The sequence below is a fragment of the Zootoca vivipara genome, chromosome Z1, assembly GCF_965207765.1.
Source record: "Zootoca vivipara chromosome Z1, rZooViv2.hap1.1, whole genome shotgun sequence".
NCBI classification, from domain to species: domain Eukaryota; kingdom Metazoa; phylum Chordata; class Lepidosauria; order Squamata; family Lacertidae; genus Zootoca; species Zootoca vivipara.
Genome location: NC_142583.1, coordinates 4,048,816 through 4,063,690, shown reverse-complemented (window position 1 = coordinate 4,063,690; position 14,875 = coordinate 4,048,816). Strand labels below are relative to the sequence as shown.

Here is a 14,875-nt window from a genome sequence, read left to right as displayed (position 1 = left end):
GGAGAAGATTGAGACAAGGAAAGGATCTAACTTAAGTTAATGACAGGGAGAAAAGCCATATTCCACAGGCACCTATAGAGCATCTGAAAGTAGAGCAGCCTTCTGGTGTGATCCCAAATAGCTGTACAAACTATGAATACAGTATACATCCAGTAACAGGGAAAACTTGCCAGTAAACCTCACCTCAATCTGAAGCAGGCTTTTCACAAAGGTCCAGTCTGAGCATGAGTCATTATAGTAAAAAGACACAGGTAATGTGTTTTCCTGGGTCTGCCTAAGTCATGCCAGCTGTTTTACCACAGGGTTAAAGCAACGTCCACGACTCAGATCTCATTCTAATGAGGTGATCTCACCTTTGCTGAAAAATAGTTCAGCTTGGCCCTCTCAGGAAATGCAGGATATGCTTTTTGGCTCAATCCATTCACTCACAAGAGATAATAGACAAAGAGTTGCTTGCATTAGATATGACATTGGATTCTGGAATTAATTGAAGCAATTGCAGCCTCCTGTTTAAGGGCCTGAATATGTTGACAGTCTCATATGCCACCAGGACCAAGCCAAAAAACACAATTTTGGGGCATGTGCAGAATTTCAACTGAACTGAGCTGCTCTGCAATGGTCTTAGTAGTTTATTATCAAGAATTCTACATAATAGATCACTTGTTTCCTGTTTTCTTCCTTTCTGCAATGCATTCAGGTCATCATCTGGTTCCACGGCCGCCTCCAGGTGCCAATGAGGAAATCCCTGATGATTTCAACTGGGATTTGATCACCTAGCAAGTTACAGACTTGATAGCACATCCCTCATGTAGGGTATGGGAAGGGGAGTCTGGAGTTTGGGTCACAAGACCAGCACCTTCAGCCTCTTTCCTTGCCTGTATATAGATATATATTCTCTACTTCCGCCAGAGAAGCTGCCGCAAGATGCTGCCGAAGATAATCCTTCCTTGCGCTCCCTGTTTTACCTTCTTTTCTTCTTCTTTATTATTATTATCATCATCATCAATAATAGTGCACAGCCCTTCTGCTCCATCTTCCAGCTTCGGATTTTATGTGTTTACTGGCACCCTGTGTGGGATGGAGGGTAGGAAAACTGTTTTTTGGTGTCATGAGAAGACCTCGGAAGGAGGAATTCTTGAGGGCATCTTTCTCTTCCTGCATCACCTGCGTTTTAACAATCCCGCTTTCCCTTCAAGGTGGCCAGTGACTCTGTTTTATTGGCTACAAAAGTGAGAGAGCCCTGTGAATCTTGAAAGTCTGTAATAATTATGTTCTTTCTTAAATGTTGTAAACGGGGGAGGGGGGAGGGGGAGGGTTAGACTGGCGTTGAAAGGAGGTCTGTGAACTTTCTCACACCAGCATGGACAGCAGGATTAACAAGTGCACAGAATATGAGGTTCTGGGTGTGGAGAATAGCTGGAATATTGGAGTTTGACAGAGACAGGCTTGCCTTAGTGGAAGGTGAGAACTTCTCTCTAGCTGAAACATTGTGGCTATGAGTCTGCTGCTTGGTAGGGACTGAGTGTCTGGGATAGACGATGGGGGCCTTTACCTTTTTTCTACACTGCCTTTTTCAATCACTGCCATTTTGCACTTTCCCCCTCGGCAGATGAAGAAAGCTTGACAGGTCTGGCTTGTATCCGCATCATGTGGCTTGGGTACCAAGATCAAACCAGAATCCTCAGGGCTTGTCTTATCACAGTTCCGCCCCCCCTCCTGCTGCCTTCTCTCATAATGCAGTAAGGCTCTTATTTGAATATGCGGATAAGACATAAAAAAAAATCAAGAAGTAACTTCTCTACCCTGCAAGGTTTGTTTTTTTTAAACTCCTGAATTTGACTTCCTCTCAATTCTCTAGAAAGTGTTGTGGCTTGTGATGCAAGAGTAGGAGCTGAGGGTGTCTTGTCTGCCTTATATAAAATAAGCAACTAGTGCTCCCTGTTTCGTGGATAAATTTAAGGTGAAAGGAGGAATGTAATGCTGAGCAGAGCTTGGTGGGTGGAGGGTTTAAAGCTTTCTGGTAGAGGCTAAGTGATTGTGGAATATCTCTCTGAAGAAGATGCCGAAAGTGGAAAAGGAGGGAAAGTTGGAAGGGCCCTTCCAAGTCAAGTGGGGTCAGGAAGGGCAGATGTTCAGTTGTATGGCAGTCCTTAGGAGACATGGAAGAACAAGGGTGCTAGTGTAGGGTTGAATTTTGAACTGGATCTGGCTAGGCGACCTCTTTGCTGCTTTGTTTTCAGTTTCTAGTGTGACTCTCTTTTGCCTGACCTCTTGTTAATCTGCATCCTCTTTCAGCTGCAAGCCTGCTTTGTGTGAAGAGGAAGCCAAAAACATCATAGGAAAGTGCTGTGCTAGCGGGTGGGAAGGTTCTGTAGCATTGCTTTTAACTCACTGTTCCATTGGATTTTGGAGGGAGGGAATTTTTGGTTCTTGGGGAATGGGGCCATCATTGTGTGTACTGAGAGGAGTAGAGAATCCCTGAGCTGAATTCCTGGAGGAGTTTTAATGGTTGCCTACACTGTCCCAAGATGAGAATGACGTGACCAGGAACAGAAGATTCTTGTTGCTGTGTGTCTGTGGAGCACACTGTAGACATGACTTCTCCTCCAGACGCCAGCTGGTGCTTTTTACAAGAAGTTTTCAAAGAATAAAATCCACAGAAGGTGGAGGGAATAAAAGATCACTCCTATAGGTATTTAAAGGCGCCTTGTTTGCATATGTAAATATATGCCAGTCAGTGTGCAAATTAGCCACATCCTCCCTTTTGCCTCTGAATTAACTGCATCGTTCTCAAGTGGGTTAGTATTGGAATGGACACATGAAGTCATAGACTCAGCACTGGAATTCTGCACTGTGAGCAGCTGACACAGTCTGTCCTGGAAAAACAAGGGTCAGCAGCACAGAGGGCTGGCCGGCCAGCCTGCCTGCCTACCTGCCCGCCTGCCGTGGAGAGAAATCCCTCGTCTGCCCACCCGCTTCAGTGCAGCCCACAATGCTTTATGTCAAGGAGATGGGAGAGGGGTGTGGCCTCACAGATTTATTTTTTTGCATGCTTTCTTAATTAAAAAAGTGAATGTTTATGGTTTAATCCCTTTGGTGCCCCTGTTTTAATTTGTCTGTGGCAACTCGTAAGGTGCAACTCACATAATTGGGCTTGGAATCATGGACAAAGGAAATACAGCCTTGTTCTTACTGAAACAAAGCCTGTTGTTTTACATACTGCTTGATTCCAGGTGATTCCTTGCATTTGTACCACCTCATGTTACAACCAGAGCCCGAAGCCATCCCTTTGTGCAGAGTAACGTCTATACTGGGAGTTTTGAAGGAGCACATCTGTTCCGGCATCTTGATTTCCACATTGGCCAACTAGGTTACTCAGGGAAGCCCATAGGCAGGGCATGGAGGCAGCAGCTCTCTCTCTCTCATTCTCAGAGGCATGCCAGCTCTGGCCATGGAGTTTCTATATAGACATCATTACTAGTGGTCATTGATAGAATTATTCTCCCATGAATTTATCCAGCCCCCTTTGAAAGCCATCTAAGCTGACAGCAATTAGCACATGGTGTGGCAGTAAATTCCATAAACTGATTATGCATTGGGTGAAGAAGTACTTTACATTGTCCTCAATTTATTGCCTTCAGTTTAAATGGATGGCCCTGGTTTTTAGTACTGGTAACTCACAACATACACATGTTTCGCTTGTACACATTCAGCTCTGCACACAAATATATATATGGAACACACTCACTGTTGAACCCAGTGTGTTTTGACTGTTCACTCGTACTTTGGAAGTTGAACAGAATCTGTTCCGGGAGTCCATTCGACTTCCAAAACGTTCAAAAACCAAAGCACAGCTTCTGATTGGCTGCAGGAACCTCCTGCAGCCAATCGGAAGACGCAGAAGCCCTGTTGGACATTCGGCTTCCAAAAATAGTTTGCAAACCGGAACAATCATTTTTGTGATTGTGATGTTCGGGAGCCGAAATGTTCCGGAACTACCAGTAAGCTGTTCGACTTCCAAGATACGACTGTACATGATTTTGGCCTTACCCCTGCGTGAGTTGAGAGTCATCTGTATTATCATAGAGGATTACATACTTTTATAAATATTTATTATGGATCTATGTTCTAGGGCAGGCATCCCCAAACTGCAGCCCTCCAGATGTTTTGGCCTACAACTCCCATGATCCCTAGCTAACAAGACCAGTGGTCGGGGAAGATGGGAATTGTAGTCCAAAACATCTGGAGGGCTGAAGTTTGGGGATGCCTGTTCTAGGGCATAGAATTAGGACCTTACTAGCCCAGAAGTTTGTTTTTTTAAATAACGTAATGAACACCGCCTTGGCTAGGTGCAACAGATCTTAATCGCAGTGTGGAAACAGCCCTACCCAGATACTTTAAAACTGAGTTGAATCATTGGTACTTAATTTCAGGTTCTTGTTTGTTTGTTTGTTTGTTTTGACATTTGTATCCTACCTTTCTTCTAAGGAGCTCGGGCAACATATTTGGGCTAACCCTGTTGTCTTTTCACAGCAACTGTGTGAGGTTCAGAGAGTGAGGTGCCCAGGGTCATAGCTGAATGGTCCAACACTAACAGTTTTCATTGCACCACAATAAATTTCAGTAGAGGAAATTCTGTTGGGCGAGTTGATGTAAGAGCCAATCAACAGTCAGGAGTTCTAGCAGCCATCAGTGCAGGAATCTAATTTTTTTCTTAAATCATCTTGTATACAGTACAACTTCACAGCTCAAAGACCTTCAGGTCCAGTGCTGCAGGAAACCTTTAGATTAGTCAGGGATGGGTGCTTCCTTGTTTCAAAGGAGTGACGGAGTGTGATCCAAAATAAAAGTCATGAGTGGAGACTCTTTTTTTGGCACATTATTTTTGCTGAGCTATGCTATTCACTGAACAACTTTGACTTTCAAAAGGGAACTGGTCTTTTGAGCATAGTTGAGAAAGGCTGGACGCAGTGATTGGGCAGAGTGTGATACACATATGGAAGTCAGTTGACTTCCTTGCTGATTCAAGTTTAGAAATACTGTAGACAATTTGAGCCCAAAGGGCTTTTCATCAGACCTGCAGCATTCAAAGGGAATCATGTTTTGCACTTAGCTACTTTCTCCAGGACACGAGCAAAGGCTTATTTAGCCCCCTTTTCTTCAACATGCATACCAACAGGCTTTCTTCAAACCTATCCTTTTAGGTATATCTGCTGCATACTGGTGGGCCTGGTGTACACACACAACAAATGAGGTGGTAATGATTGGATTGCATCGTTTTAGAACTGCCAGGTGAGGGAGCACCATTTTTGTATGTTTCCCTGGTGCACCTGCAGCCCCAACTGGGTCTGCCCTGCTGCTGGATTCAAAGGTTACAAGAAACTTTGACCAGGCAGACCTGGTTTGAATGCTTACTCAAAGCTCACTGGGTGACTGGGCCAGTTGCTATCTTGCAAGCTAACCTACCTCTCAGGGTTGTTAAAGGGATGCCCATAACTTTGACCTCCTTGGAGGATGGGTGGGGAAGAAATAGTAGCTTCTTGCCTATGCCCTGCCTGATGCAGAGGTATCACTCAATTCAAGGCCATCCTTAATAGCTTGATCACCAAGCTGCTAGGTGCAGTTTTGTATACACCTAATAGGGACCCAGGTGGCGCTGTGGGCTAAACCACTGAGCCTAGGGCTTGCTGATAAGAAGGTCGGTGGTTTGAATCCCTGTGACAGGGTGAGCTCCCGTTGCTTGGTCCCAGCTCCTGCCAACCTAGCAGTTTGAAAGCACGTCAAAATGCAAGTAGATAAATAGGAACCGCTATAGCGGTAAGGTAAACGGCGTTTCCATGTGCTGCTCTGGTTTGCCAGAAGCGGCTTTGTCATGCTGGCCACATGACCTGGAAGCTATACGCCAGCTCCCTCGGCCAATAATGCGAGATGAGTGCCACAACCCCAGAGTCGGTCACGACTGGACCTAATGGTCAGGGGTCCCTTTAATAGAATATATCCCTGTAATTCCCTGTTGTATCCTATGTCTTCCCCTCACATAAAACCATAGTTTCATGTTCTTGCTTGGCATGCAGTTTCCCTTAATATATCAGGGAAAGGAGAAATTTTCTCCCCAACAAGGAATAAGCTAGGAATCATGAGGCTGCTCTGTTGGCTGCTGTCAAATGCTTTCAAGAGAAGATGGAAAGGAGGCCACTTCCTCCTACCTCTAGCTGTGGATGGAAAACAAAAACAACCTCCTATCCCTTGGGAACAGAGAGAGAAAAGACTAAGAGCAATGCAACGTCCTAGTCTTTATTGGGTCCTCTGATCTGGCTTTTGGTGAAAAGTGCCTGTAAGGGTTCTGCTACTGAGATGCCAAGAGACCGATAGAGCCAGGTTGCTTCCTGGGTGCTCAGTCTCTCTGTCACACTCTTCCCCCCCCCCCACGGCCCACAGAAGCCGTTTATCTGGCCCATGAGCCGCCCGCTCGGCAGGTCCCTCGCGTGCTGGAAATCGCATCTGCAGACGCTGGAAATTGCATCTGCTCCTGAGCAAATGCGCAGGTGCGATTTCCGACATCTGTGCAGCCGCAGGTGCGATTTCTGGCGCCCCAGACATGGGCAGCGCGGCGCCAGAAATCACTTCTGTGCATGTCCGGCCCGTGTCCGTGGGAATACTCCGGCACATGGCCGGAAAACGTTGCCGACGCCTGGAATAAGCGGTTCCAAATTAAACCACCTAGTGTTGCTAAGAAGGGAGAGTAACCATAGGATAAATGTGAAGAGGGAAAAATCAAACCAGTTTTAATTCAAAGGGTTAAAAGCAACTTATTAGTACATGTGTGCAACCTACCCCAATCTAAATATGTAACAGCAAAAAAAGGGGGGTGGAAGCAATGAATCCGCAGCTGAACAGAATAAATTGTACCCCACTTCTCTTAACTCACTCTCCTGGTGCTAGTACTAAAATGTAGGCCTTACAGTGCATCTGGAAAGGTGCCCGGGTTGGGTGAATTAGCAGTGGGAGGGAATTCGTTAACTAGGCAGCCCCTAAGGTATGCTCTGGAAATAAGCGCATTTTGGATGGAGTCTCCAGTAGCCCTGAAAATGGACAGGATACTCAAGTCTGCAGGTACTATTTGGCTTGGTTCTGTAGATTCTCACACAGAGCACCCTTCCAGCCATGCCTGTTCACCCCCCCCCCTTTGACTGTACCCTTTCCTCTCTATTGAGCAGCCGTTCCCACCTAAAGTTAAGGAAGGGGCTTTCCTCCTAGATGTGCTTACAGAACCTAGGCCTCAGCCCTTGCCCTACCTCTTCCCTGCTCTGCTTTTAGAAATTAAGCACTGCCTCCAGCTTTCTTCGACAGTGTTTGGTGAACGCAGACCACTTACAAAACAAAGCTGCTGGTACTTTTTGCAAGATTTCTGTGCCACCACTAAAGCTTATACTGGCTCGTCCGTCATACATGGCTATGCTACTTCCTTTCATCAAGAGGGGAAACAATATATAACAAGTCAAGTAATACCGTAGGGCACATTTGCAGTGCTAGAAAATTTTGACAAATTTGGATACCACCACCACCCATGTTGCAAAGATAGGCAGTTGTCCCCATCTCCCCTTCTGTGGTGTAACCCCAGAACTTCATTTGACCCACTCACACCGCAGCACAAAGGGGATTCGCAAGGTGTGGCTGCTCTCTCTATATGCAAGCGCTCCAGATACTAATTCAAAGTGGCCACATCTGTGCCAATCAAGAATCCACAGTAGCAAGGATAGTTTAGTTGCCTGGAAGCTCCGTTTTAGAGGACGGAAACATCAATATCATGGTCAACTGTAGACTTGCTTCTGTCTTGGGAGAAGGCAGTGGAGCATGTGACTTCCTCACTGAACGCCCCTTCCAAAATCCCTTGCAATGTCTGGCGTGCTTTTTCCCTGAATTTTTCCCCCACAAACACATAAAGAAGTGGGTTAATACAGCTGTTGGCATAGGCCAATGCTGTGGAAACATGGTTCCACAAAGCCAGTGTTTCATAAAGTGCTGTGCTGGGGTTAGCCAGGAGATACAGGACACCAATGACATGATAAGGAGCCCAACAGAGAAAGAAAGTGGCTATCACAAGCAGGATCACCTGTAAAGCCTTCACGCGGGACTTTGCAAATCGGTTTCTGAGCATCTTGAGGGCAATAAGTAAGTAGCAGGCAGCCATGATTCCGAAGGGGAGGAGGAAACCAAAGATGCTTCGGGTGACGGTAATGGACACAAGAACGCTTGGCGGCTCATCATTAAAAGGCATTGCCATCGAGTCATTGCTAGTTGGGAGATTGCCAGAGTAACTCTCAAAAAAATAGTCGGGAAGATCGGAATAAATAACATTGGATATGGCAGTAGCTGGGTGGGAAGATTCATGTGATACGTATTTAGGGCTGGTGACTTCCACCGTCAATGAATCTGTATCTCTATTAGTGCCAAGAGTGCTTGGTGTGCTAGAATACCAAGCCTTGCTTTTGTCTGTGTTAAGAATATGGTACTCGGAATACACATCCAAAATTCCGTCTGTGAAAATATCTTCATAGCCACTAGCCACAAAGGTAGGGCGTTGACTAGAAAACTCTTTGTTGCTGGGAAATGAATAATCTGGCCACCCGTCCTCATATTCCTCACTGTGCCAATTGTAGACACATCTGGCCCTGCCGGATTCATCAATGGATATTTCGCGATAGAAGAAAGCAGGAAAACACATAATGAAAGCTAGGAACCAGGTAACGCCACAGACCACGGATGCGAATCTTACTGTCCGGTGATTCTGACACCAGACAGGCTTCATCACCACAAGACACCTGTCGATGCTGATGGTGGTGAGGAGGAAGACACTGGCAAACATGTTGAAGATGATGGCAGACGGGATGATCTTGCAGAAAAACCACCCGTAAGGCCACTGCTGATGCAGAGCCAGGTGGACAATGGAGAAAGGCAGGGACAGGCAGCACACAAAGTCAGCCACGGCGAGGTGCAGAAACCAAACCGTGTTCACCGTTCGCTTCATTTTCAGAGCAACGACCCAGATTACCAAGCCATTTCCGGGGAGGCCCAGGAGAAAGGTGATGGAGAAGATGACCAGAGATCCGATAGACATGGAATCCATATGTTGTAACGTGAAGGAGTCCTCAGGTTCATAGAAACTCCCGTTAGCCATGAATGGAGGCATGTTCTTTAAAAGAGAAAAGAGAGGAGGGAAGGCCTGAAAAATGCAAACAAACAGAAATTATTAGATGCTGTTCTAAATGGGGAGAGTTTGCAGCCTCAAGAGGGTGGATCAGGCCACGGGCAGTGGGAAATTATCCAGCACAAGCTGCTGCTGAAATGCATGGGAGCTTTGCAGGGGTGCCTTTGGGCTCTTGCATCACTCCCATTTATTTTATTCCCACTTGTGCAGAAGAACTTCCTAGTGAACTATGCCTCCTGTTTGTGGTGCTTAGACGTTCCACTTCAAGCAACCACATATCTGGGGTTAACCCTGCTAGGGATAGTTCACACATTCAACAGAGTCAATTACAGTAACAAGATTTTTTTCTGGGCTGAACTGCTTCAGGCTACAGGTGGAAGCATTTCCTTCATGCGGGAAGGTGAATTTATTTAATCCTTTACCTGCAGCCTAAAATAGCGCAGTCCAGGGAAAGCTTGAACGATTGGTTTGTTGCTTGTACGCAGTGAGATTCATTGTCAGTTAAGGTCGAAAGAAGCCTCTCTTTGTGTTGCTGCACTTGATGGAAGGTCAAGAAAAGACATGCAAACTCAGATGACATCTGGAGGACAAGAGGGTGGGACCACAAGCAGGAACCCAAAGCTTGTGGAAGGCCCTTGACCAACAGGTTGGTGTCCTGATGTATAATTCATTTCAATTATACCCTAAGAAGTGGGAATGGTTGTCTTCCTGTTCTCCAGTAAGCAAGGGGTGGGTGGAATTCTGTTCTAATTTGTTTATGGGGATGTTGTGCAACTTCCATGAATCAATGGTTATCCCAGATTTTTTGTTTCTGTCCCTTTCCTAACTGGGAAACATCCAGGTTTCTTTTTTTAAAAATAAGTGAATTCATTGGACTCCAGTGCAATTGTGCAAACCTAAATTTCTGATATGTGATTTAATCCCTCCCACAAAATGGTGACAAATCTGGTGGCCACCCCGGAGATTCTTTTGTGCTAAGCAATTTTCTTCTCTTTACCCCTTACTCCTTGTACAGGATTAAAGAATACGAGGGCTCTACCCTGCTTCATGGGTGCAGCGAAAGACATCTTTGCCCTATGCCAGGGGTCAGCAACCTTTTTCAGCCGTGGGCCAGTCCACTGTCCCTCAGACTATGTGGTGGGCTGGATTATATTTTGGGGGGGGGGAAATGAATGAATTCCTATGCCCCACAAATAACCCAGAGGTGCATTTTAAATAAAAGGACACATTCTACTCATGTAAAAACACCAGGCAGGCCCCACCAGGCTCCTACTCTTGCATCACAAGCCACAACACTTTCTAGAGAATTGAGAGGAAGTCAAATTCAGGAGTTTTTTTAAAAAAAACCTTGCAGGGTAGAGAAGTTACTTCTTTTTTTTTTATGTCTTATCTGCATATTCAAATAAGAGCCTTACTGCATTATGAGAGAAGGCAGCAGGAGGGGGCCGGAACTGTGATAAGATTGTTGTTGTTTAGTCATTTAGTCGTGTCCGACTCTTCGTGACCCCATGGACCATAGCACGCCAGGCACTCCTGTCTTGCACTGCCTCCCGCAGTTTGGTCAAACTCATGTTCGTAGCTTCGAGAACACTGTCCAACCATCTTGTCCTCTGTCGTCCCCTTCTCTTAGTGCCCTCAATCTTTCCCAACATCAGGGTCTTTTCCAAGGATTCTTCTCTTCTCATGAGGTGGCCAAAGTATTGGAGCCTCAGCTTCACAATCTGTCCTTCCAGGGAGCGCTCAGGGCTGATTTCCTTAAGAATGGATAGGTTTGATCTTCTTGCAGTCCATGGGACTCTCAAGAGTCTCCTCCAGCACCATAATTCAAAAGCATCAATTCTTCGGCGATCAGGCTTCTTTATGGTCCAGCTCTCACTTCCATACATCACTACTGGTGATAAGATAAGCTCATGTAAAAACACGCTGATTCCCAGACCATCTGTCGGCTGGATTGAGAAGGCAATTGGGCCACATCTGGCCCAGGGGCCTGAGGTTGCCTACCCCTGCCCTATGCCATAAAATCCAAGTGGCTCTACTTTCTCTCTGCATGTGTGCACATACATTAATTAAATAATACTATCTTGCCTGTTGCTACTCTTTAATGATGTCCAGAAATCGAGGCAGCCACCTTCCCATTTCAATGTAGGCCTGGCTTTGTCTATATTCTTGGAAGAAACTTCTCTCTACAGGAGCAAGGACCCTCCCTGGTCTGGCTAGTTCTGCACTGCCCTGTTCCGCTTGCTTACATGGATGCACATCACCAGGATGAGGAGTGGGGTTGCCATTGCATTTCCCCCACCTCGAGCCCACAGCACTCACCATGGGAAAAGGGATCAGTAACCACGTTCTACTTGCACCTTCTACTTGGGAAAAGGGACCCAGGTGACGCTGTGGGTTAAACCACAGAGTCTAGGGCTTGCTGATCAGAAGGTTGGCGGTTCAAATCCCTGCAACGGGGTGAGCTCCAGTTGCTCGGTCCCAGCTCCTGCCCACCTAGCAGTTCGAAAGCACATCAGAGTGCAAGTAGATAAATAGGGACCGCTCCAGCGGGAAGGTAAACGGCATTTCTGTGTGTTGCTCTGGTTCGCCAGAAGTGGCTTTGCCATGCTGGCCACATGACCCGGAAGCTGTCTGCGGACAAACGCCGGCTCCCTCGGCCTATAGAGCGAGATGAGAGTCGGACACGACTGGACCATAGCTGCCAACCCTCCCTTTTTTGCAGGAAACTCCCTTAATCTAAGCCACAGCTGTCAACTTTTCCTTTTTTTGCTGGAAATTTCCTTATTCCAGCGCCATTTCCTGCTGCTACCTTGGATTGCTAGCTATACCGTACTGTCCCCAGGACAGGTGAGGCTGCTGATCCCTTATTTTCAAATTCGAAAGTTGACAGCTATGGACTGGACCTGATGGTCAGGGGCCCCTTTACCTTTTAACCATGTTCTTCTGCATTAGTCAGAACTTTAAAGAAGCCCAGTGCTCCCCATCCACACAGCGGCAGTCTCAGGAAATTACTGGTACATTAAGGAAAAAAGCTCCAGGGAGAGCCCCCGGTGTACTTCTAATTGCCATGATAATCCTAGCTGTACCTTGAAAGGCTTTTTTGTTAGTGGTGGCGGTTCAGTGTATCCTTTTCTATAATGACTTGAGCTTAGTTCCTTTTTTCCCCCTTTGCAAATGATGTGGTTCCCTTTGTGGAAGGGGAAAATTTGTGAGTGGACACCATTTTTGTCTCTTGTATATTTTTATGACTTGTGCGATGTTGCAATTATAACCGATGTGTCAGCCATGCAGCAGCGGCAATTTGTGGTCAGTAATAATGAAAGCCCCACCCCAAACATGATGGAATATATATATAAAAAAGAATATATACAGACCGTTTGGTTGCTTATGAGTTTTGACAGTAGCACTCTTGTAACCATTTGTTATATTTATTCACAAACCATGAGGTCTTCGAACCTGGATTTCTTCAGAAATTTAAGAGTTCCCTTGTCTTATAGTTACGGGTCTGGGGACTACTTTTTTTAGGGCTATGGACCTATTAAAACTGCAGTCATTGAAGCAGGGCACATATCCGTGGTCAATGATTGTGTGGTTATTAGGACGTTGCAACCAAATCCTTATTTTATTACATTTTTTTGTAGGCAGACAATATCAGACAAAATATTGCAACTACACTATAATAGTCGGTATCAAGGCACACTGTGTGTAAATGATTGAAAAGGGAGTTGACAAGAGTGGTCATGATTTGTAGTCCCTGATATAGCAGTTTTAGTTTCCAGAGTATGCCTCACACAATATAAGCCTGTGCATTATAAGCTACTGATTTTTTATTAAAAACAAAAAGTCTTGTGTCACCTTGAAGGCTGACACATTTGTCTGGGCATCAACGTTCATGGACTATAGTCGGATTCCACAGATAACCATACCATGCATTTGATGAAGTGTAGTCCATGAATGCTTATACCAGCATACTTTTGTTAGTCTTTAAAGTGGCTCTTAGTTCTTGCTACCCCCTTGGGAACTTGATCCTTATTGGTTTTTATTAGAGGGGGAGCATTTGGTGGCTTTTTGCTTTCCTTAGCAGCTCCTCCCTTCACATTTTTCAAACTCCATCTAGAATAAGATCTCTCTTATTCTGGACAGAGCTCTCCAACTATGAATGATCATAAAAACGATGAATTGCTTTTCTCCCCACCCACCCCATTCAAAACTTTCTATTTTCCCTCTCCAAATCCTGGCTATAGTTTATATGTCTCATATAGGAGCCCTCAACCCCAATCTCCTCCCCAAGCTAATGCCTACCTTTGCTGTAGGACTGGCTCCACGCTAGTTTCTGCTGCTGCTTCAGTCTTTGGTCACCAGCTCCTTCTGTCCGACTGGGTCAAGAATAGGGGAAGAAGAAAAGGCAGCTATGGGCAGGAAGTTGCAGACTGCACTTCTAATCACTTTTACAGGGAGAACATGCTAGTTCATTTTCTTGATTGCTCTGATTAGGAGAGTCCCCACATAAGGCTGAGCAAGCTTTTAAGAGCATGTTAGTTTTAGTTTTTAAGGCAAAACAGCAGAGATCAATCTGGAGAAAGCCATATAGCCTAAATATCCGAACATCAGAGCTGCTCGGAATAAATGCACATCACAAAGTCCAATTTTAAACAAGATGAAATTATTCATTTAATCATTGGAAGTATTTATAAGGAGCCCTTTAAGGCCAAGCCCCCACGAAGCAATATACATAAGATGCAAAGTGTGTAACTTATAAGGACGTGGGTGCCACCTGAAAATGAAACAAAACAATTCTTTGAATCGCACAAGCCATTTGTGCTCTCAAAGAAAGGCAGTTGAAAAGAGTTGTGCTTTCAAGTTCCTTCTAAAGGCCTAGACTGAAAGGGCAAAGTGTAAGTTAACAGAAAGGAGTTCCAAAACTGGGGCCACCACCAAGAAAGTCCTGCTCTCTCACACACACTCCCTAACCAACCTTCTCAGTAAAGAGGCACAAGAGCAGAACCTCTCTAGTGGCATAGGAGCAGCGTCATACAGGTGAAGGTGGCCTTTAAGTTAACCTGTGGTATAAATAAGAAAATTATTATTATTATTATATTAATTATTATTATTATTATTAATTATTAATTATTATTATTATTATTATTATTATTATTATTTGTAACAAGTGCAGTTGGTGCAAAAAATAGTGTCACGTGTTCAGATGTCCTGGCGTTCGTTCACTTCTGAGTAGCTGCATTTTGCACTAGCTGTAGTTTCAAAGGCAGCCCTATATGATAGGGCACGATAGCAGTCTTAACTTGGAGGCTCCTATCCTGTCCTAGCCACTCTAATTAGGTTCACAGCTAGAAGGTGTTCCTGTATAATCTCAATCCAGAGTAGCCACTGTCCCAACTGTCAAAACCTGTTTTTACCCAGCTTAAATTTCAGATGCTTCTTTATCCATCTCAGGCATCCGGTTCAAGTGGTCCACAACCTTCATGGCGAAAAAGAGAGGGAGAGCTGTCTGTCTGTCTGTCGGTCGTCTGCATATTGGTGACATCGCAGCCTAAACCTCTGGTTGGCTTTGTTTAGATACTGAAGAGCATGATGGATCATGGATAAGATGGGAAGAAGAAGAAGAAGAAGAAGAAGAAGAAGAAGAAGAAGAAGAAGAAGAAGAAGAAG

At 45.2% G+C, this 14,875-nt stretch overlaps 2 protein-coding genes across 6 annotated transcripts in view; one reads left to right on the top strand and one right to left on the bottom strand.

Moving 5' to 3' along the window:
• FOXJ2 (forkhead box J2) overlaps positions 1-3,088 on the top strand; it is a 38,777-nt gene extending 35,689 nt beyond the window's left edge. For all 5 annotated transcript variants that reach the window (XM_035112303.3, XM_035112305.3, XM_088657565.1 and 2 more), the window contains one exon: positions 698-3,088. In XM_035112303.3, the coding sequence (XP_034968194.3) occupies positions 698-777 (80 nt within the window). In that variant the 3' untranslated portion in view covers positions 778-3,088. The remainder of the gene's footprint in view (positions 1-697) is intronic.
• A 3,666-nt stretch (positions 3,089-6,754) lies between these two features.
• On the bottom strand, positions 6,755-13,636 carry C3AR1 (complement C3a receptor 1). Its single transcript, XM_035114122.3, has 2 exons — positions 13,511-13,636; positions 6,755-9,223 (listed from the first exon to the last, which is right to left on the bottom strand). The coding sequence occupies exon 2, from the start codon at positions 9,188-9,190 to the stop codon at positions 7,784-7,786; it is 1,407 nt and encodes a 468-aa protein (XP_034970013.3). The 5' UTR covers positions 9,191-9,223; positions 13,511-13,636; the 3' UTR covers positions 6,755-7,783.
• Between the last annotated feature and the right edge of the window lie 1,239 nt (positions 13,637-14,875).

Coding starts and splice junctions, on each gene's coding strand:
- C3AR1 (XM_035114122.3), bottom strand. CDS start 9,190: ATGCCTCCATTCATGGCTAACGGGAGTTTCTATGAACCTGAGGACTCC.